The sequence below is a fragment of the Papio anubis genome, chromosome 17 (genome assembly GCF_008728515.1).
Source record: "Papio anubis isolate 15944 chromosome 17, Panubis1.0, whole genome shotgun sequence".
NCBI classification, from domain to species: Eukaryota; Metazoa; Chordata; class Mammalia; order Primates; family Cercopithecidae; genus Papio; species Papio anubis.
In genome coordinates, this window is record NC_044992.1 from 59008917 (window position 1) to 59030439 (window position 21523).

Genomic DNA, 21523 nt, shown 5'->3' on the forward strand with positions numbered 1-21523 from the left:
CCATATTGGCAAAGAACCAGAAATTTGATAATATTCACAATAGGCTGTTGGGACATTTATACTCTTACAGAGGGCACTTAGGCAGTGACTGTAAATTTAAAACACTAAATGCAATATAATATCCTGAATCCATCCAGGGACAGAGAAAGGACATTAGTGCAAACCCAGTAAAATCCAAGTAAAGGCCGGGCACGGTGGCTCACACCTATTATCCCAGCACTTTGGGAGGCTAAGGCGGGTGGATCGCTTAAGATCCTGAGTTTGAGAACAGCCTAGCCACATGGTGAAACCCTGTTTCTACTAAAAATACAAAAAGTACCCAGGCATGGCGGTGCGTGCCTGTAATCTCAGCTACTCAGGAGACTGAGGCAGGAGAATCGCTTGAACCCAGGAGGCAGAGGTTGCAGTGAGCAGAGATTGTGCCACTACACTCCAGCCTGGGCAGCAGAGTGAGACTGAGACTGTCTCAAAATACAAACAAACAAAAAATCCATGTAAAGTCTGAAGTCATGTGCCAGGCTGGTTTGTTTGTTGTGACGAATGTTCCACATAATGTAAAATGTTAACATTAGGGGGAACTGGGTGAGGAGTATATGAAACTCTCTGGACCTTGCAGCTGTTTGGTAAATCATAAATTATTCTCAAATAAAAATGTATTTTAAGTGTTTCAATGCACAAGGCCCAGCAGTTTCACTGCAAGGAGTGCACCCCATAGTTGTATCCATATGCACATGTGAGGCTGTAGACACAAGGATGTCCAAGGCAACCTTGTCACAGCAGAGGGCAGGGAGCCACCCAGACATCTCCTGCAAAGGCCTGGTTAGGTGGGTCGTGAGACTTCCATATGGGGGTGCCGCATGTAGTTAGAAAGACAGGAGCAGCTCTGCATGGCCTGATTCAGAACTGTCTCTCAGATGTACTGTTAAGAGAAAAAACAAGCGGCCAAAGAGTATTGTGCAAAGGAAATAATAGGGGTGTGTGTGTGTGTGTGTGTGTGTGTGTGTGTGTGTGTTAGAGAGAATTTTTTTTTCTGGAAGGACATACAAAAGAAGATAACAGTAGTTGCCTTAAAGAGGGGAACTGGGGGCTGAGAGTGTGTTTCATTGTATACCTCATTTGAACTTTGTACTATATTACCCATTCAACATTAATTACTGAAAAGAAAAATTAGCAACGAGAATAAAGAAATACTCATCAGAGAGGGGAGTGTCTACCTGTTCCCTGCCCTGCCCATCCCACTGTGGGTCTAACCTCTGCCTCTCTCCCTCCCTGGCCCCACTCCCCGCTCCCCGCTTCCCTTTCAGGCCTCAGTAACATCATTGGTATCATCGTCTACATTTCCAGCAACACAGGCGACCCGAGTGACAAGAGGGATGAAGACAAAAAGAACCATTACAACTATGGCTGGTCTTTTTACTTTGGAGCTCTGTCTTTCATTGTGGCTGAGACCGTGGGCGTCCTGGCTGTAAACATTTACATTGAGAAAAATAAAGAGTTGAGGTTTAAGACCAAACGGGAATTCCTTAAGGCATCTTCCTCTTCTCCTTATGCCAGGATGCCGAGCTACAGGTACCGGAGACGGCGCTCGAGGTCCAGCTCGAGGTCCACCGAGGCCTCGCCCTCCAGGGACGTGTCGCCCATGGGCCTGAAGATCACAGGGGCCATCCCCATGGGGGAGCTGTCCATGTACACGCTGTCCAGGGAGCCCCTCAAAGTGACCACCGCAGCCAGCTACAGCCCCGACCAGGAGCCCAGCTTCCTGCAGGTGCATGACTTTTTCCAGCAGGACCTGAAGGAAGGTTTCCATGTCAGCATGCTGAACCGACGGACGACCCCTGTGTGAGCCACCTGCCCCTTCTCTCAGCTCCGGCCTCTCCCCAGAATGGCTCTTTTTGTCACACAGGACGGCATGTGATCCTCAAGACAACGAACAATGAACTAAAGCCAAACGCAGCCCCCCCTGGTCTCCAGAGGTGTCCTGGGCTGGCTTTGCACAGAGCTTGTGCTGGGAGACTGGACCCGGGGCTGCAGAAGAAGCTGAAGGCTGACTTTGTCCCCTCCCCGAAAAGGGTGTTTTGATGCCCCAGGGTCACTGAAATCTCCCAGGAAGCCCTAGAGCTTTCCTGAGGCTGCCCGGCCTTGATCAACTCGGGAAGACAAAATCGAGCCATTATCTCCTCTTGGAAAGGCATCTTGCCAGAAAAACGGGATTTCAGGCCCCTCCCTCCCTGCCTGGGCGCCGGGCCACCAGAAGGCTCCGCCGAGCACCAAGAGGTCTCTGGGCTCTTGTCAGCTGCTTTTGAACCTGAGGTTCCTGTGTCATTGAGCCAGAAATCAGACCACCGAAGCTCACTCCCTTCCTCTCCATCTCTCCCTCTCTCCGAGACTCTGGCGGTGGCCTGTGATCCTGAAGACAGCTCTGCAGCCAACTGGTGCTTCGGCCTTTGCGCTGTCCCAGGGCCAGCTTCCCTCGACCTGGGGAGGCCATGGCCTGTGGAGGAGGCCCAGGTAAAGGCTGGCAGCTGTTGCTGGCTCTCCTCTCTGCTTCTGGAAGCTTCCGCCTCACTCAGAATGGGCAGGACAGACCCACTGACTGGACTTCAGAGTCTGGAGGGTTCCATTGGTCAGGGGAAAGTGGGCACGTGGCCTCTTGCTGTGCCCCTTGTCACAGACCTAAGGAGCAACTCTGTCCCCTAAGCATTGGGGATCCTGGGGAAGAGGTGGACAGACAGCTCCCTCCAACTGGCATTTGGCAACAGGAGCCTGGACTTCTGTGCAAGAAAGGGAGACCCAAGGGTGAACAGTGGCAAAAACAACAACAACAACAAAAAAAAACCCTAGAGAACAAACATCCAATTCCTAGGTGGTTACCAATCATGACTTCCTGCAAATCAACGCCAGGAGAGCAACTTACATTCATTTCTTTGTCTTAAAAAGTAGCAGCAACTGGCCCCACAACTCCTGTCAATGTAATTTATTCCGCCACCACCTAACAGGATGGAGTGGAGGGAGTTTGGATAAATGGGCTGAGCTGGGCTTCTCTTCCTCCCCACAGAGGGGAGATCTCAGCACTTTGTCCGGAGCTGAGGAAGTGGGTTCTGTGTTTTACAGTTTTTCCAGCCATTCTTTTTTTTCCCCCTCCTGAAGCAAGCAAAGAGCGTGGAAGCGTGTACTGGCTTGGAAGAAGAACTCTCTAGAACATGGAACTTAACCCTCTTTTATATAAAACATGTGCTTTCTAAAGAAAAATTGTTTCTTACTTTTTGAGACTCCTTGATCCACCCTGGAACAGTCGCCTGTAGTCCTGGTAGCTGTCGTGCTTGGAAAGAACGAGCGCATCCTTACCTCAGCTATCTGCTCGCAGCCCATGGGTGGACTCGGCCCCTGGGGTTCAGACCCAGGTCCATTCGGTCTGGTGATGATGTCATCGTCTATCCCACCTTCCTTTGCCCCCAGGAAAGGACTCATCCACCCGTAGCGGCCGCAGCTGACTGCTGTGGTGTGCCGGGGAGCTGAAATGAGGCCTGCCAGGGCCCCTGTGTGCTGTGCTCCGGAGCCTTCGCTCCCGTCGGGGCTGACATCGTCTGGTGGCGTGTCCAAGTGTGCCTAGCAGCGGACGCTGAAGCACCAGAGCTCAAGGCCTTCACCTGCTCTAGGCCAGCCCCGTCCCCACACCCCACCACCTCCACTGCCATGACCAGGCTGAAGACAGGGAACGCCCTCCCCAGACCCGCCGTCCAGCAAGGCCCCGAGACTTTTCTTCTGTGATCTCCAAAAGCAAGGCAGCCGCGCTGTTCTGTTTCCTCTCCATCTGCCACCTCCCCTCCCACTGCCCCAGAAGTTTCTATCATTCCACGGAGAAAGCTGTGTTCCAATGAATCCTACCTCTTGCCCAGTCCCAGGCAGAGTAAGCAGGGTCCACCTAGGGACCAAGAAAGAGTAGGAAGAAGGGGACGAGCCGGGAGCAAAACCACGTCAGACACCCGGAACTCTCAGCCTTCTCCCCGCGGCCAGCCGGGTCTCCGGGGACCCTGGGCCCTGGGCCGCCCATTCCTGGCCCTCCCGCTGCATCTCACACCTGACGCCCACCCGGGGGGATGTGGTGGCCGGCACCCGCCTTCTCTCCCTCCTCCCGACCCACCCCCTCACCCCCAGCCCTGTGTGTTTCGCCAGTTAAGCACCTGTGACTCCAGTACCTACTACTGGTTTTTGGTTGGTTGTTCTGTCTTTTTTTTAATTAAATAAAAACATTTTTAAAATGTTCTCTTCTTGATGTGGGGAGGCGGGGGAAGAGCCCCCCGTAAGTCTTTGTGGGCGGTTAGGGTAAATAGATGTCCCTGGTTCTAGGGTACACTGTGCCCCACCCCCGCCGCCAGAGAAGGAGAAGGAGGCCCGGGGGCGGGGAGGCCAGGCTCTGACCAAGGCCGATTTTTCCAGCTTTAATCTGGGTCACTGGCCACCTCCCCAGTACCAATGGCTGGTTTCAAACTTCTGGGTGGTGGCATCGAGGTGGCTTTTCACCAATGAGCCAGAAGATACACAGGCTGTACTGGGTGGGGTGTGGGCCCCTGGGCAGCCAAGAGAGCCAGGCCTGTCCCCCTGCAGAGTGGAGGCCAGCTGGAGCCACAGCTGCCAAGGCACTAAAGTTGCCCCCAAGTGGTTTCAAAGAAGGTTACTAGCCAGCCTCTGTTCCCCTCCGAATTCTGAAATGATTACGAAGTAGAGCATCCTTATGACTACAATGTGAGCGTCATGGCTGGAAAAGCCAGAAGGGAGGATGTGGCTCAGACCAGAGGCCAAATGGGCTTCCTCCACTGTCACTGGACAGTCCCAGGCAGGGCATCCGACCACTCCTGCCCCAGGCCACAGGGAGGAGTAAGGTAAGGAACTGAGAGAGGGGCCAGAGGACCCTTCTAGCCCGGGCGATGGCCAACAAATGGCACAGGCCCCAGCCGACGACCACTGCAGACAGCCAGGTTCACCCTCGCAGGTGGGCACAGACCTCCACCTTCCCCTCCTTGGAGGCAAGAGGAGGGATAAGGAGCACCCTCTCCTGGTTCTGTCCAAGCTGCAGCCCAGGAGACCTTTGCATCCAGTTACACTTTGCTCTTTCTTTCTTTTTTCTTTTTCTTACTTTGTTTCTTCTTTCCTTCCTTTTCTTTTCTTTTCTTTCTTTTTGATGGAGTCTTGCTCGGTTGCCCAGGCTGGAGTCCAGTGACGTGATCTCAGCTCACTGCAACCTCCACCTCCTGAGTTCACGCCTCAGCCTCCCGAGTAGCTGGGACTCCAGGCGCCCGCCACCATGCCTGGCTAATTTTTTGTATTTTTAGTAAAGACGAGGTTTCACCAGGTTAGCCAGGATGGTCTCGATTTCCTGACCTCGTGATCCGCCCACTGGGCCTCCCAAAGTGCTGGGATTATAGGCGTGAGCCATGGCGCCAGGCCTGCATTTTTTTCAGGACTTTGACCTTGAGTTTTCTTGCTAAGGGCCACAGGCTTCACTGCTCCTCCTGGAACCAAGAGGCACCAAACTCTTGAGCCTCCTTCAAGAGAACTTCAGTCTCACGAAAAGCTTTCCTACCCGGGTCCCAGAGAAAAGCATGGAGTAGGGAGGCTGAGGGCCCAGCGTCCCTACATCCCTACCTCGGAGCTGCAGTAACCAGTCTTGGCTTTTCTGAACTTCCTGCCCCAGCTTTTAACCTTCTTTCCTCTTATCTGAGACAGGCACCTGCGGAAACTGATGTGCTGAGCCACCAGGCCCTGGGGTCAGGGGAGCTCAGGCCTTTGCCCACCCCCACCTGCTGACCCCCTGCCAAGCTCCGAGCACTCATTCCACGCTGCCCAGAGTCAGCACCCTGTGTCAGAACTTCTGTGTCTCCTGTTTATTCTTAGCCCCTAGGAAACTGGTTCAGTGCAAGCTTCTCAGCCATCCTGGGTGGACTCCCGGGCCAGTCTGCATTTAGTGACTTGGTTCCACCTCCCGTGGTCACGTGGTCCCATGTTTCGTTCAACTAAAAACTCTGCCTCCATAACATGCAGAGTTAGAGCCACAAGAACTGGCACAGAAATAATTATTCCATTTCCCTAATCAAAATGCTGCTGATTAAATGATGGGTGCACCAAAATCTCAGAAATCACCCCTAAAGAACTTACTCATGTAACCAAACACTACCTGGTCCCCAAAAACCTATTGAAATAAAAAATAAATTAAAAAAAAAAAGTGCTGCTGAGGCCAGGCGCGGTGGCTCACGCCTGTAATCCCAGCACTTTGGGAGGCCAAGGCGGGTGGATCACTGGAGGTCAGGCGTTTGAGATCAGCCTGGCCAACATGGTGAAACCCCCAGCTCTACTAAAAATACAAAAATGAGCCAGGTGTGGGGACTCACGCTTGTCGTCCCAGCTACTCGGGAGGCTGAGGCAGAAGAATCGCTTGAACCCGGGAGGTGAAGGTTGTGGTGAGCCGAGATCCCGCCACTGCACTACAGCCTGAGCGACAGCGCAAGACCCTTTAAAAAATAATGCTGCTGAAAACCCCCTCTCCTCCAGCCCAGTAGCCCCATTCTATCCTGGCACTGGTGTTACTTAGAACAGGCTGACTACCCGCCGGGCGCGGTGGCTCACGCCTGTAATCCCAGCACTTTGGGAGGCCAAGGTGGGCAGATCACGAGGTCAGGAGATCAAGATCATCCTGGCTAACACGGTGAAACCCCCATCTCTACTAAAAATACAAAAAATTAGCCGGGCATGGTGGTGGGCGCCTGTAGTCCCAGCTACTCCTGAGGCTGAGGCAGGAGAATGGCGTGAACCCAGGAGGCGGAGCTTGCAGTGAGCCGAGATCGCGCCACTGCACTCCAGCCTGGGCGACAGAGCGAGACTCTGTCTCAAAAAAAGAAAAAAAAAAAAGAATAGGCTGACTACCCAACCAACAACCCCAAGCATATACAGGATTCATAGAATAGAAGTTCATTTCTCACTCCTATAAAGTCCACTCAGCTGTGCAGGGGTGGGTCCTAGGCTCCACCCAGTCCTGCAGACATTCAGAGACCCATGGAGACCCTGCCATCTTCAACATGGGCTTCTTAGGTTGCTCTGGACATTGATGTCCAGTGGGCAGTTGGAGGGGAGAGAGAATAGATGATACTGTGGGTGGAAAGCCTTGTGGGAGGTTTTAATAGACCATGAAGTTGTGACTTCACCCTCTGTCCACATGCCATTGGCCAGAACTCAATCATGTGACCATGTCTAAGAGCAGGGGAAGGTGGGAAATGTAGTCTAATTCAGGGGAAAAGGAAAGCTTGGAGAAGAGTTGGTCAGTGTCAGCCCTCTGGTCTCTGTCTTTTGTTTGGTAACTCCCTGCTTGGCCTCCCTCCACCAAACTTTTCTGGGCATGCCCACTTTAAAGTGACAGCTTTTCCTGGGACTGCATCAACCTGTGTGTCCTGAGCCCCTCCTTCAGCTCCAACGTGATGTCTGACCTCTACTCTCTCCAGATGCCCCATCTGTAGCATGGGTCCATACTACTTTCAATCCAGGTTGGAGGGACGGTCTTGAGCTTGTGCCTAGACGCAAACAAGAATCACGGAATTACTGAACATCATGCTCAACAGAAGTGGCAGATACTTTAGGAATATCTCATTCAACTTGATCATTATATCCACGATCAAGATACCAGCAGAAAAATGCATACATTTGATCATTATAGAAAAGGATCAGGCTCCAAGAGGGAAGGAGAGGGGTAGAAGGAAGGAAAAATGAAAGGAAGAAAGAAAATTATCTTTTGAGAATTTTTGTAACAACCGTGAAAGGGAGCTACCGCTAGCCCAGTGGTTTTCAAGTAGGGGCAATTTTGCATCTCAAGGGGATGTTTACCAATATCTGGAGATATTTTTGGTTGTCATAACTTGAAAGGGGGGTGCTGCTGACGTCTATTGAGCAGAGGCTGAGGATGCTGCTAAGTATCCTACGATGCACCAAACAGCCCCATGCTTCATCCCCCAAAAGAATAATATGCCACAAATATCATTCGTGCTGAGGCTGAGAAGCCCCGCACTCACTTGATTCAACAGTGAGGGAAACTGAGGCTCAGAAAGGGTGACACCACTCGTGCACCATCACATGGCAAGTTTTTGGTGCTTACTGTATCTAGGTTGTGGGCATACTACGAAAACGCATATGTTTAATCCCAGCATCTCCTTTCCCTGCAACCCATTTAGATTTCTGCCTTTTTCTTCTTCGTTGTTGAACCAACAGTTTCAGAAACAGACACTGGAGTTCGAGGAAGGGAATGGGAAACAGCCCCTGTCCCTGGGGAAGAGGACTTTCTTGGAAGCCTGTGTCCCTGTGTCTGAGAACAGAATGATGATGGAATTCAACAGAACAGGCAGCAGGAGAACAAGCCCAGAAGCCTGGCCCAGCCCGACACAGGGGTTCGCCCTCCTCCACCCACACCCTAGAAGCTGCAGTGAGATGGTAGAGGACCAGAAAGATGGAGATCAAAACCCAGCTCCTCCACTCTGAGGGGCAGCACTGGGCAAGTCACCCAGCCTGTCTCAGAGCCCGTTCCCTCCTCAGTCACATGAGGCAGGTGACATCCCCCACCTCGCATTGTTGAGAGAATGAGCTAAATTTTCAACAAGGAAATGCACATAAACACCCCAGTTCAGCGACTGGCATTCTAGTGAGTGGTCAGGAATGTTTGTTGACAAACAATACTAAAGGAATTTCCCAAAGTGGATTATTCTAGAACAGCCCTTGGAGGAAGTGCTCTGAGAGCCAGGCCCAGAGGGTGCCTGGCGCACTGCACTATGCTTTGGGAGAAACCTGCCATCCATTCTTGAGTCTTGCACCTGGGAGCGGCCCCTGCTGCCAGCTCCTTCTATTGCCGAAGCCCATTTGTTTTCACCGTCAGTGTCCTGGGCTGCTGGGCGGAGGTGGTCAGGGCAGCTGTGTGGCTGCTGTTTTCTTTGCAGGACCTGACAATCCCCAAACCCTGCTGGGGCCCTCCTGGTTCCATGAAGGTTACGCAGGCTGCAAGAACCCAGTCCTGACCAGCTCCCAGGTGCCCTGTTCTGGTTCCCTAACGTGGAACCACAGGAGCTGGCACTAAGGAGAGGCCTGGGAGAAAGAGGGGGTGTGCGTGGATGGGAAGTAAGGGGGCAAGGGAGACCTTCCTGCAGGGAGCTCAGAGCCAGCCATGTTCTGAGCCTTCAACTCCCTGCATTGGTACCCAAGACAGCATCCCTCCATCACTGCCTAGCCCTAGAGATCTGGCGCACGGGGGAGGGATGGGAGGACAGAAATGGTTGCTCAGGGACCTTAGGATCCAGAGGGTGGAAGATGGGGCAGATATACCTGAGGCAGATGTTCTTAAACTTGCAGCTTTCAGCAAAACTGCTGGTGCAACCTCAAGAACAGAAGTCCTGCGATCAAAAAGGGTTACCAACCCACATCCTTGTGTGCTTAGAGCCCATTCTCTCCTCAGTCACCTGAGGAAGGTAACATCGTCCAAACAGCAGTGTTGGACCTGCAGGAGAGGAGGCTTGGAGGGACCTACACCTGACCTTTGTCCCCTATTCACTCCTATAGGACACCCAGAGGCCAATGAAAAGGTCAGGCCTTCTTGTCTACCTCCAAACCCAGCCAGGAGCTTGTCCACATGCGCAGCCTGAGGGCCTGGGCTTTGGGGACAGCAGCCTCAGCCACCACCTGCCCCCACTCCCCCCACCACTCCACAGCCAGCAGCTTCGTACTGCTCTCCTCTCCAAAGGCTGAGCCTGCCTCATCCACCAGACCATACATTTAGCCATTCTTTGCCACCCAAAATAGAATTCCCTCCAGTTGCCTAGTATATCCATCAGTAGGGCTGTGTAACAAACTGCCTCAAAACATAGTGGTGTTAAACAACCGTTCAATATACTCAAGGACTCTTGTCTCTGCTTGAGCAAGACAGGGTCACGATGATTTTTCTCTACTTCACTGTCTGGGGCCTCAGCTGGCAGGCTCCAAGGCTGGGGGCTGGAATCATCTGGAGGTTCCCCCTTTAACTCACATGTCCAGTGGTTGATGCTGGCACTTGGCCAAAACCTTAGGTTCCATTTTCAGCCTGAATCTCTATGTGTAGACTCTCTGTGTGGCCTGAGCTTCCTCACAGCATAGTAGCTGAGTCCAAAGACGAGTGTCTCGAGAGTAAGAGAGAAAGGTGAAGGTCTCAGAAGTCAGACAGCATCACTTTCAGTGTATGGTAAGGGTTGGAATGGTCAAAAGGCCACTTAGGGCTCAAGGGTAGAGGAAATAGATTCCACCCGTTTATGAGTAGTAACAAGGTTCTGGAAGAAAAAGTGGGAGCAGAAACACTGCTCTGGTCGTTTTTAGAAATCTGCTCCCCTCATCTCTCTAGTACCTTGTCAGGCTCTAGGCTTCTCCACCCACAGACCCTCCCTCCCATCCTCCATCTCCACTATTCCCCCTGGAACTTGCCACATCTTTACATCTCTTTGCTGTGGTCTCCTTCCATCTCCTGGCGTAAAAGAAACCGTAAAAGGACATTGTGTCCTCCCTGGTGAAAGCTGCCACTTCTGCCCAGAGGTTCGTTCTCTGCCCAGGTTCCCAATACAGCAGTCCCGGCAGCCCAGACCCAGACTCAGTCCCAAGAGATACACAGGTGGGAAGGGAGAAAGGATCTGAGGGACCTTAGACTCCAGGGACAGGCTCAGGCAGACACACCTGAGACAGATATTTTTTAACTTGCAGCTTCCAACAAAACAGCTGGTGCAATCTCAGGAATAGAAGTCAACGATAACAGATGGTTATGAACTCATGTCCTTGCACGTGGAATTGCAGGCAAGGAGAGTTGGTGGTGGTGGTGGGGGGCTGCTAACACCTGCAAACCATCACTCCTCCACCCTCCTCGGGCAAAGTTTTCTCCTCTGAGGGTCTAAATTGGCCATCCTGAGCCCTTTCTGAACACCATCACCTCCCCAACTCCTTTCCAGCCACTCAACTCACTTTCATCAAAGACTTCACCTTGGCTAAAGCCTTCCTCTGTACCCCAAATACTGCCACCATCACAGCACATTGATGTCCATGGGACCAACCACTCTGACTCCTGACCACACAGCTCTCTGGCCTTCTCACCTCCATTGACCTTCATCTCCAACCTTGACCTTGTCATCACCCCTAACTGTCCTGGTGTAATCTTCAGGGCCATCATTCTCTTCTCTGACCACAGTCTCCAATGCTCTCAATTCCTCCATGCTCTCTCCACCATGACACCCGTTCTTCAACCTCATCAAGCCTCAAGGTCTTGACTCCTCCATTTTCTCCCAATCTATCAATGCTTCCTGGTTTCAGGGCCATCCTAACCAGTCTAGACCATGGTGAGGCATCATTTAACCTCGCCTTTGCCAACACCTCAGTTCCCTTGGGCTCTCTTCTAGTATTTGTCTCCTAGAAGATCCTCAACCCTCTTCCAATCTCACCTTTCAAATTTTCTCCATCTCTGCACCTGAGCCTCATGGTAGCACCAGAGAAAATCAAGTGATTTGTAAATTGGTGCCTGTGGGAGGCAGAATGGTGGTCCCCTGAGATGTCCACATCCTAATCCCTGGAACCTGTGAATATGTGGCCTTACATGACAAAAAGGACTTTGAGAGTGTGATTAAATTAAGAATCTTCAGATGCTCGGATTATCCTGGATTATCTGCATGGCCCCAGATAGAAAGACAAGGGTCCCTCTAAGGGAAAGAGGGAGGCAGGAGGGTTGGAGGAGGGCTGTGACAGAGCAGCAGAGGTCAGAGTGATGGGACTGCTGACTTTGAAGAAGGAAGGGGCCACAAACTGAGGACCACTGGCAGCCTCTAGAGGGCAGGAAATCTGAGGGGTCTCCCCTAGAGCTTCCAGAAGAAACACAGCCCTGCCAACACTTTCATTTTTAACTCAGTGGGAATTAAAACCTCCAGAACTGGTATGATAATAAATTTGCATTGTTTAAGCCACTAAGTTTGAGGTAATTTGTTCCAAGAGCAAGAGCCAATGAATACAATCCCATGTGTATGCACGGGGCTGGTACTATGCTGCACCCCAGCTATCATCCTCAATGCCCTTGATATGCTTTGGCTGTGTCCCCACTCAAATCTCATTTTGAATTGTAGCTCTCATAATTCCCACATGTCGTGGGAGGGACCAGGTGGAGATAATTGAATCATGGGAGTTTCTCCCGTACTGTTCTCGTGATAGTGAATAAGTCTCATGAGATCTGATGGTTTTATAGATGGGAGTTCCCCTGCACAAGTTCTCTTGCCTAACACCATGTAAGACATCGCTTTCCTCTTCCTTGTCTTCCACCATGATTGTGAGGCCTCCCCAGCCATGTGGAACTGTGAGTCCATTAAATCTCTTTCCTTTATAAATTACCCAGTCTCGGTATGTCTTTAGTAGCAGCATGAGAACAGACTAAAACAGCCCTTGTCAGTGGACACCCCAATACTCACAACAGCTATTTCACACTCTCACTACCTCCACGAAACCCTCCACCCATCATTTCCATCTCCTACTTTCAGCCATTTGGCCCTACCTCTGAGGTCACCAAGAAAACAGAAGTCTTTAGATGGCAATCCCCTTACCTCCCCACCCCTCCACCACCTGTAGACTGGTTTCCCTCATGACTCATCTCTTGCTTGGTCCTTTCCATCCTGGTGGGGGAGGTCACCCCCTCTTCCTGTACATCGCCAGCCCTTTCATTTGAGGTCTGGTCATCCCCATCCCCTCCCCTAGAATCTTGCATTTCTGTCTTAAAACAGCAAATACCAGGCCGGGCACAGTGGCTCACGCCTGTAATCCCAGCACTTTGGGAGGCTGAGGCAGGTGGATCACGAGGTCAGGAGATCGAGACCATCCTGGCCAACACGGTGAAAACCTGTCTCTACTAAAAATACAAAATATTAGCCAGGCATGGTCGTGGGTGCCTGTAGTCCCAGCTACTCAGGAGGCTGAGGCAGGAGAATGGTGTGAACCCAGGAGGCAGAGTTTGCAGTGAGCCGAGATCATGCCACTGCACTCCAGCCTGGGTGACAGAGTTAGACTCCATCTAAAAAACAAAAACAAAAACAAAAACTAAAAAACGCAGCAAATACCAAACTTCCCTCATGCCTCTCCTTCCCTTCTAAGCTGAGCACTTCACAAAAATGTCTAAACGTGTTGTCTACCCTTCCTCGCCTCCCATTTAGCTCCTCAATTTACTACAGTCTGCCTTGATTTTTTTACCTGCCAGTTGTCAAAACCAATGGACATGTTTCTGTCTTGACCTCTATAGTGCCAAAACTTATCAGCCACTCTTGCCTTCTAGAGATGTCCTCTGCTCCTGACCTCTAACACACTACCCTCTTGGTTTCCTCTATTTCTCTGCCTTCTCCTCCTCTCCTTTGCTGGCTTGGTTTCCATTCTGTATCCTTACATCTTAGGCCACAGAACTCCTGGATTCCACTCTTGGAGCTCCTCTCCTCTTTACCTCATCACTTCCCCTTAGTAACCTCATTCCCTCTCACTATTACAACTACCACCAAGTCCACATGTCTAACTCAGATCCTTCCCCAATCTCCAGATCTCCTCCTGGTGTGTCTGCAGCAGACTGCCCTTGTCTCCCAAAATCTGTTCTCCCCTCTTGCATGGAAATAGAGAGCTTTAGCTGGCTAAATGGCCACCCAGCTAATCTCCAGGGCCCTTGGAGATGGTCAAAGTTCTCAACAATTTAAGTGTTTTGTGCAACTGGTGTGTCCACTGTTTATAAGGAAATTGTTTGGTTTGAACTCCCACTCTTTCCCCCTTCTTGTGGTCTGGAGCTGCCATGTCAGTGACCCTGGCCTTGCACACGAGGATGATACCCCAGAGCATGGTGGAGCAACAAGACAGGAAGCACCCGTGTTCCATTAATGACTGGATGGAGACAATCACCCTGCCAGCCAGACTGTGCTTGAAAGAGAAGCATGCCATGCTTCTGCCTAGTTAAGCTGCCTTTGGGGGTCTCATTGCGATAGCAGCATGGCCTGTATCTAACGAATACAGTGCCTGAGCCCGAACCCATCTCCTGAACACTCAGTCTTTTCTCCTCCAGTTCATCTCATCTGTCAGTAGCATCACTGTCCACCCAGGCCTCCGAGTCTGAAATTCCAACTCCTTCCTTCCATGTTTAGTCTCTCACCAAATCCCTTTGGGTCTCCCACGTGTGGATCTTCCCAGTAGACCCCTTCCTGCTTTGGTTCCCACTGCCATCTCTGTCTTCATTCATGCTTTTGTTATTCCATCTCAACCCATTCTATTGCCTGCATCGCTGCTGGTCCAGAGTATCAGTCCATTTTCACACTTCTATAAAGATACTACCTGAGACTGGGTAATTTATAAAGGAAAGAGGTTTAATTGACTCACAGTTCCACATGGCTGGGGAGGCCTCAGCAAACTTACAGTCATGGCAGAAGGTGAAGGAGAAGCAAGTACTCTCTTCACAAGGCAGCAGGAGAGAGAGGAGGAGGAGGAAGTGCCAGACACTTAGCAAACAACCAGGTCTCATGAGAACTTCCTCACTATCATGAGAACAGCATGAAGGAAAACCATGATTCAATCACCTCCCACCCTGTGGGGATTACATGTGGGGATTACAATTTGGATTGACATGTGGGGATTACAATTTGGATTACAATTCAAGATGAGATTTGGGTGGGGACTCGGTCAAACTATATCATCCAGGCAGATGTAGACACATCAATGCTCATTTAAAACCCTTCTGCATGCTGGTCACGGTGTTTCACACTGTAATCCCAGCACTTTGGGAGGCCGAGGTGGATGGATTGCTCAAGGCCAGGAGTTCAAGACCAGCTAACATGGCAAAACCCCATCTCTACCAAAAAATACAAAAATTAGCCAGGCATGGTGGCAGGTGCCCATAGTCCTGGCTGAGATGGGAGAATTGCTTGAACCCAGGAGGTGGAGGTTGCAGTGAGTCAAGATCGCCCCACTCCAGTCTGGGTGACAGAGTGAAACTCTGTCTCAAAACAAAACAAAACAAAAAACAAACAAACAGAAAACCTTCTGCAGCTCCAGCTACTCTTAGAACAAAGGTACGCTATTTTCTGATATGGTTTGTCGGGCTCTGCAAGGTCTGATCCCTACTCATCTCTCCAGCCACATCTCTCTGTTCCCCCCTTGCCTCCCTTGCACCTACCCAGACCTAATCACTTACGCAGTTTAGAGTCTGGACTCCTCCTCCCCATAACCTCCACACCTGCTCTTCCCCTGCCAGCTGGTCCTTCCTTCCTCTGTCCTCACCCCACTCAGCCTCCATTTTGCCCATGAGGTCTCCTGACTACCCCCTCCAGTGTCACTCTACCTACGGTAGTGGGCCAGGGGTCCCCAAGGCTGCCCTCGAGTGGTCTTAATGATTCACTAGGAGGACTCACAGAACTCAGAAAAGCTGTTATACTCATGGTTACAGTTTACTGCAGTGAGAGAATCCAGATTAAAATCAGCACAAGAAAGGGGTGCAGAGGGCAGAGTTCAAGAGAGACAAGGTGTGGGCTTTCAGTCGTCTCTCCCAAGGGAGTTGAACAGACTTCATTCTCCCAGCAGTGCTGTGTGACAGCATGCAAAAAGTATCGCCAACCAGGGAAGCTCCTCTGAGATGAGACTTGGTGTTCAGGTTTTTTATTGAGGATCGGTGCCTATGTGACTGACCTTAGCTACTCAGTATTCATTCCCCCATCCCAGAGGTTAAACTATCTGAGGTGGTCCAACGCCCTTACCATCAATCACATTGTTAGCCTAAACTATCTGGTGTGATCCAAGACTCCGGCTAGGCAAAAACACTCTTATCAGGTAGAGTATTCCAAGGGCATAGAAGTTATCTCCCAAGAGCCAGTTAAGGGCCAGTTCTCTCTTTGGAATGTGTAGGGTTTGGACAACCCAGGCCTGCTGAGTTAACCCTTTACTGAACACCAATGTTCCCAGCATGCCCTCTGCTATCCATCAGAGCAGACTCATGTTAGTTGATGCCTGACTTTCCCACCAGACTGTGGGCTCCTAGAGGGCAGACTCGATGTCTTATTCACATTCTAATAGCCCTACAGTGATCAGTAAGTGTTTGATGAATGAATGAATGACAACAACAGTCACAAAATAATATTTCCCTAGCTCCATCACTACCCATTCTGCAGGAACCACTGTCATCATCAGATTTCTCCAGAAGCACTCCCAGAGTGAGAGTAGTGAGGCGGACAGTCAATGGGGATTTGCATGTTCTCATCAAACTTCTATTTGCTTGGCTAGAAAATCATCATCGTTATCTTTTGACTCTGACCTGCTCAACAAGATGTTTCCTGCTGCTGCCCAAGCCATGGGCACCAACACTGCAGGTGTCCAGCCCTCTCAGAGTCCCACAAAGCTTCTTGTGAAGTAACGTACATCACAGTCTACACGTGCACACATACATTACTGCGTTTAATTCTCGCTATAACCCCACAAGGTAGTTATGATCCTCCCTTCTTTGTGAGCAAGAAACAGGCTCAGAAAGGTGACCCATCTCTCACAAGGCACACACACAGTCAACAGCAAAGCTGGGGTTCCAGTCTATGACTGTCACTTCCAGAAAGGACATGCGCTTTCCCTGACAGCTGCGTGCTCCACACAGCAGCCACCCTGGGACACTGGCATGATGCTTGCCACATCCTAGGTGCCACCTGTACAATTACTTGCTTCATCTTTTTCTTTAAATTACCACTTTTAATTTGATCTTGACCTAAAGAAATAATATTAATGATATAATCCAGATCCTCGTGAAAAGAAATATGAAAATCGTTAGGCCAGGCGTGGTGGCTCACACCTGTAATTGCAGCATTTTGGGAGGCCGAGGCGGGTAGATCACTTGAGGTCAGGAGTTCGAGACCAGCCTGGCCCATATAGTGAAACCCTGTCTCTACCAAAAATACAAAAATTAGCTGGGCATGGTAGTACATGCCTATAATCCCAGCTACTTGAGAAGCTGAGACAAGAGAATTGCTTGAACCTGGGAGGCGGAGATTGCAGTGAGCTGCGATCACATCACTGCACTCCAGCCTGGGTGAGAGAGGGAGACTCCATCTCAAAAAAAGAAACATTTAAATGACTTTTACAGACGCGATGGTTCACGCCTGTAATCCCAGCACTTTGGGAGGCTGAGGCAGGCGGATCACGAGGTCAGGAGATCGAGACCGTCTGACTAACACAGTGAAATCCCATCTCTACTAAAAAATACAAAAAAAAATTAGCCTGGCATGCTGGCAGGCGCCTGTAGTCCCAGCTACTCAGGAGGCTGAGACAGGAGAATGGTGTGAACCCAGGAGGCAGAACTTGCAGTGAGCTGAGACTGCGCCACTGCACTCCAGCCTGGGCAACAGAGCAAGACTCCGCCTTAAAAAAAAAAAAAAAGTATTTAAATCACAGGCTGCCTTCTCTCCTCTTGCACGTATGTACAGGGTGCACTTTGAGAACCCTGGCTGCGGGCTCAAGCCTCCCGAGGGGCCCATGTCTTGCCTGGAGCTCCTCTTCTCCACACCTCTCCAAGCAGGCTGAGTTCTGTCCCAGGAGACCCCACAGCCCCTCCCAGTACAGTCTCAGCTGCCCTAACAATTTGTGGACTCCTCAAGGGCAGGGAGTGGTTCTTCTTCTGCTTGGCAGGGCAGAAGTCCCAGCGTGGGCCTTATTGTGCCCCAACTTAACTATGGCCCAAGCCCTGGCTGGCCTGTATGTTCTGGAGGCCTCAGGAGGGTCCTGAATCAACAGGGAGGGAAGAGGCCACTGTGATCAGGGCAGTCGGAAAAAGCTGCCAGAATTGGAAGCTGGCAGAGTGGGGTTGTAAAACCAAAGGGAATTGGGCTGGTGTGGATAGGATAAAAATATCTCAGGGGTGCAAGTAAGCATCAACATCTGGAGAACAGAACAGGAAAGGAGCCCCCCAAATTTCCCACAACACTGTGAGTGCCAGGCATCCAGGGTGATTGATTTCTTACCATTACGTCCTGTGCTGAATCAAGTACTCAATACTCTATTAAATGCGTGACGGCCTCTCTCCGGTCTCCTCTTATGAGAACACTGCTACAGTTGGGCTCTGTGTCCCCACCCAAATCTCATCTTGAATTGTAATAATTCCATGTCACGGGAGGGACCCAGTGGGAGGTAACTGAATCATGAGGGTGTCTTTTTCTCTGCTGTTCTCATGATAGTGAATAAATCTCACAAGATCTGATGGTTTTATAAAGGGCAGTTTCCTGCACGTGCTCTCTTGCCTGGCGCCATGTAAGATGTGCCTTTGCTCCTTCTTCATCTTCCACCATGATTGTGAGGCCTCCCCAGCCATGTGGAACTGTGAGTCCATTCAACCTCTTTCCTTCGTAAATTACCAGTCTCGGCAGTGTGAGAACAGACTAATACAGACACTACTCCCATCACAAGGCCCCCACCTCCATGAGCTCATTTCATTATCTCCCAAAGACCCCATCTCTATACACCATCACATTGGGGGTTAGGCTTCAACCTATGAACTTGGGGAAAACATGATGCAGCCCATAGTGCCTACCATGGCTAAGCTGGTCCAGTGCACTCCCTCCTGTCCTTCTACCCTCTCCACAGCCAGGCCCATTGCTTTCATTTTACAAAGGGCAGCTTAGAAAGGCTAATGACTTGCTGGAAGCTGCACAGCTGAAACCAAGCAGTGCAGGGATTTGCTCAGGGCTGGCCGGCTCCATCACCCTCTAGCTTGGTCCCCCTCTTGCATGCTGCCTCCCTGAGATGCTCTCCTCCCTGCTGCCCTGGAAAGGGTGAGATCTGGGGGGAGGACATGGATGTTGCCCTGCCCAACTCTCAGCAAATGCCTGTGGATACTGAAGTCCTTTCCTGGCCCTGCCAGGCTCTTGGGGAACCAGGCAGGCAGCGCGGCAGTGCCTCTGTGAGCAGAAAAGGTGTATTTGAGGGAGCTTTTAGTAAACAGGGGAGAGAAAGTGGATCTGCCTGCAGTAGCTGCAGCTGCTGGCCTCGTGGTGCGACTTACACAAAGATGACTTCAAAAGGCAGAGGCCATCAATCTTTAATGCTTTCACTGCACTGGGGCGGAGGACTCTGGACCCCTGCATGGGGCACAAACCTGCCCCCCACCGAGGGAAAGAGCAGCAGAAGTTCCTGGTTGCTGTCCCCGCCGAGACCTGGCATCTTTGAAGGGCCTGCAATATCATCATGGCTGGTGCTGGGTGCACCCTGTGGGCTGGGCCCTTTCAGGGTGCTTTCCAAGGCTGTCAGAGGCTCTTGGCACCAAAGAGCTTAGGGCACCCACACCCACCACACCAGGAAATTCAAAAGACACTTTTATTCTTCCAGCGACACTGTATTTACTTGTAGTGCTAAAATTAAATAGCTTCTTTCTAGATATTCTGTCTTAAAACACTGGAACCCTATTCTGGCTCCCCAGCTACTGCTTTGCTTTGTGCCTGGCACTCAGTAGGTCTGCTCAAGCTGTCCAGCACCCCCTGAGATCCCCAGGTGCCAGGATCCTGAAGCTGGGCCCCCACAAGCAACAAGAGAGGGCTCAGAGACTGCGGCCATGTCCCAGGTTCTGGGAGTTCCCCATGGAGACGGTCCACCCACCTGGTGACAGGCAGTTTCTCCGCGAGCTGAAGCAGGGGCGGCGGCATATGTCAACAATCAGTCAGTGATCAGTCAGTTGTGATGGATTAGCACCCACTGGGAACACAGAGGCGGGGGGACAGGGAGGAAGGGAAGCAGAGATGAGAACAGTAGGGAGAGAAGCTCTCGGGAGATTGTAATATGGATGAGAGACTGACTTTAAAAATATGAACGTTTGGATGGAACTACAATAAGCACGAGCCTGTGGCTGGAGACACGAGGGTTCAGCTCAGCCTCGGGGCTGTTCACCAGGTGGTCCTGGTTCGTCATGTCTCCTCTCTGGGCTGCAGATTCCTAATCTGTCACAATAGATCTTCAAGCTTCTTCCCAGTTCTAACCATTGGTTAAGACTTTGGGCTCTGGGTCCTGAAACCTGGCTTCCTCATTTTCCCACTGTGTGACCTTAGACAAGTGACTTCACGTCTCTGAGTGTCCATGTCCTTGTCTGTGAAATGGCAGTAACAGTTGTGTTACTGTGAAATGGCAAAAACAGCCACAGTCCCCTTGTGGATTTGGTGTGAAGAGTACCTGCGATGATGGATGAAGGCTTAGCAGAGTGCCTGGTAGGTAGTAAGCACTCACTGAAGATGAGCCACTGCTCCTGTTATCATCATCATGAACTTCCTGTGATTCCAAGGCTGAAGGCTGAAATGTTTCTGTCCACATGGGCAGAGTCTCTGTAAATCGTGTCAATCTGAGGCAAGAATTGTGAAGTTCAAGGCCCCACCCAGCTCAGGAGGCTATTCCTGATCATGCATCAGCCTCTCGGCTACACCCAAAAAGGGCCACCCAGTGAGCTGGGAAGGGAGAGATGGCACAACCCAGGAGAGACGTAGAGGCCGCAGCCTCGGGAACAGGCCTGGGGGCCAGGCAGGTGCCCAGGACCCTCGGAGGGTGGTCGATCCCAGGCTTTCTGTGTTCTCTGCCGTATCCGCACACCCATGAGCTCCTGATGATCCCCTATAAATCAACCTATTCGTTCTTTTTCACTCACACACACATTTTGCAAATTAAAACGTAACTGGAAAATCGTTATCACCTGCTGTTAGTAGACGGCAAAACCAAACACAGTGCCCTGAACACGGAACCACCAAGTCCAGCAGGATTCCTCGTCCTCTTCAGGCCGTTCTCGCTTTGTTTCAGAGGACACTTTGCGGGCAGTCATGACACTGACTCGAACGGAGCTCAGTCTTGGGGATGGAAAGAGAATTGAAAAGGAAGAAGTGTTCTCGTGGAGGGATCAGAGTTGGGTAAGGCCAGGCCTGGGAACCACCTAAAATCTTCCTATGGTTTGGGGGATGCTGTGGGGTTTGTGGCTAAAACGCTTGCCTGAGAGGTGGACTCCACAGGCCCCGGACGGGGTCCCTGGGATGTCCCTAGACAGAATCCTAGGCCCCCCAGATTCCAGGATGAGAACATACTCACTGCCCCGCCGGTAGTAGGCTTACCCTGTGGGAACCCGGGACGGCCGTGCAGCCTGCAGCTCCTGGTCTCCTCCCCTGGCCTGGGGTGCCCTTTCCCATCAGCCCAGAGCAGACAGATCCCCACCCCTGGGGCCCTGCTGCCCACCCCTCGCCCCCTCCCAACTCAGGCACCCTGAGCTGCTGCTCCATAGAGGCCTCAATCCACCATCCAGAGCCTTCTCTCCTTACCCCGCCCCCCACCGGGGTATTTCTGGCTCCCAGAGGGGCAGACAGCCCTGAAACCTGAGCAGAAGCCGTCCCCGGTGCCACGCCTGGAGAGGGGCATTAATAGCAGCCTTCCTCAGGCCCCTGACACGTCTGGGCAGCTGCTCAGCACGTCCCGCGTCCCTCAGCCCCAAGGCCAG

The 21523-nt window shown here is 51.4% G+C and overlaps 2 protein-coding genes and 1 long non-coding RNA gene across 3 annotated transcripts in view; 2 read left to right on the forward strand and 1 right to left on the reverse strand.

Annotated features, from left to right (window-relative positions):
* Positions 1–4261, forward strand: part of CACNG4 (calcium voltage-gated channel auxiliary subunit gamma 4) — a 69804-nt gene extending 65543 nt beyond the window's left edge. The window contains exon 5 of the mRNA XM_003913323.4: positions 1305–4261. Within this exon, the coding sequence (XP_003913372.3) occupies positions 1305–1843 (539 nt within the window). The 3' untranslated portion in view covers positions 1844–4261. The remainder of the gene's footprint in view (positions 1–1304) is intronic.
* LOC108582527 lies at positions 2128–4263 on the forward strand (the record flags this gene model as incomplete). Its single annotated transcript, XM_031657720.1, is given in 2 exon segments — positions 2128–2629; positions 2632–4263. Coding segments are annotated over 2 exon segments (804 nt in total), but the record flags the coding sequence as incomplete, so codon positions are not given.
* A 13167-nt stretch (positions 4264–17430) lies between these two features.
* Positions 17431–21235, reverse strand: LOC103878930. The gene is made up of 3 exons (XR_002518180.1): positions 21144–21235; positions 20735–20885; positions 17431–20389 (listed from the first exon to the last, which is right to left on the reverse strand). It is a non-coding gene; the product is annotated as an uncharacterized LOC103878930 (long non-coding RNA).
* Between the last annotated feature and the right edge of the window lie 288 nt (positions 21236–21523).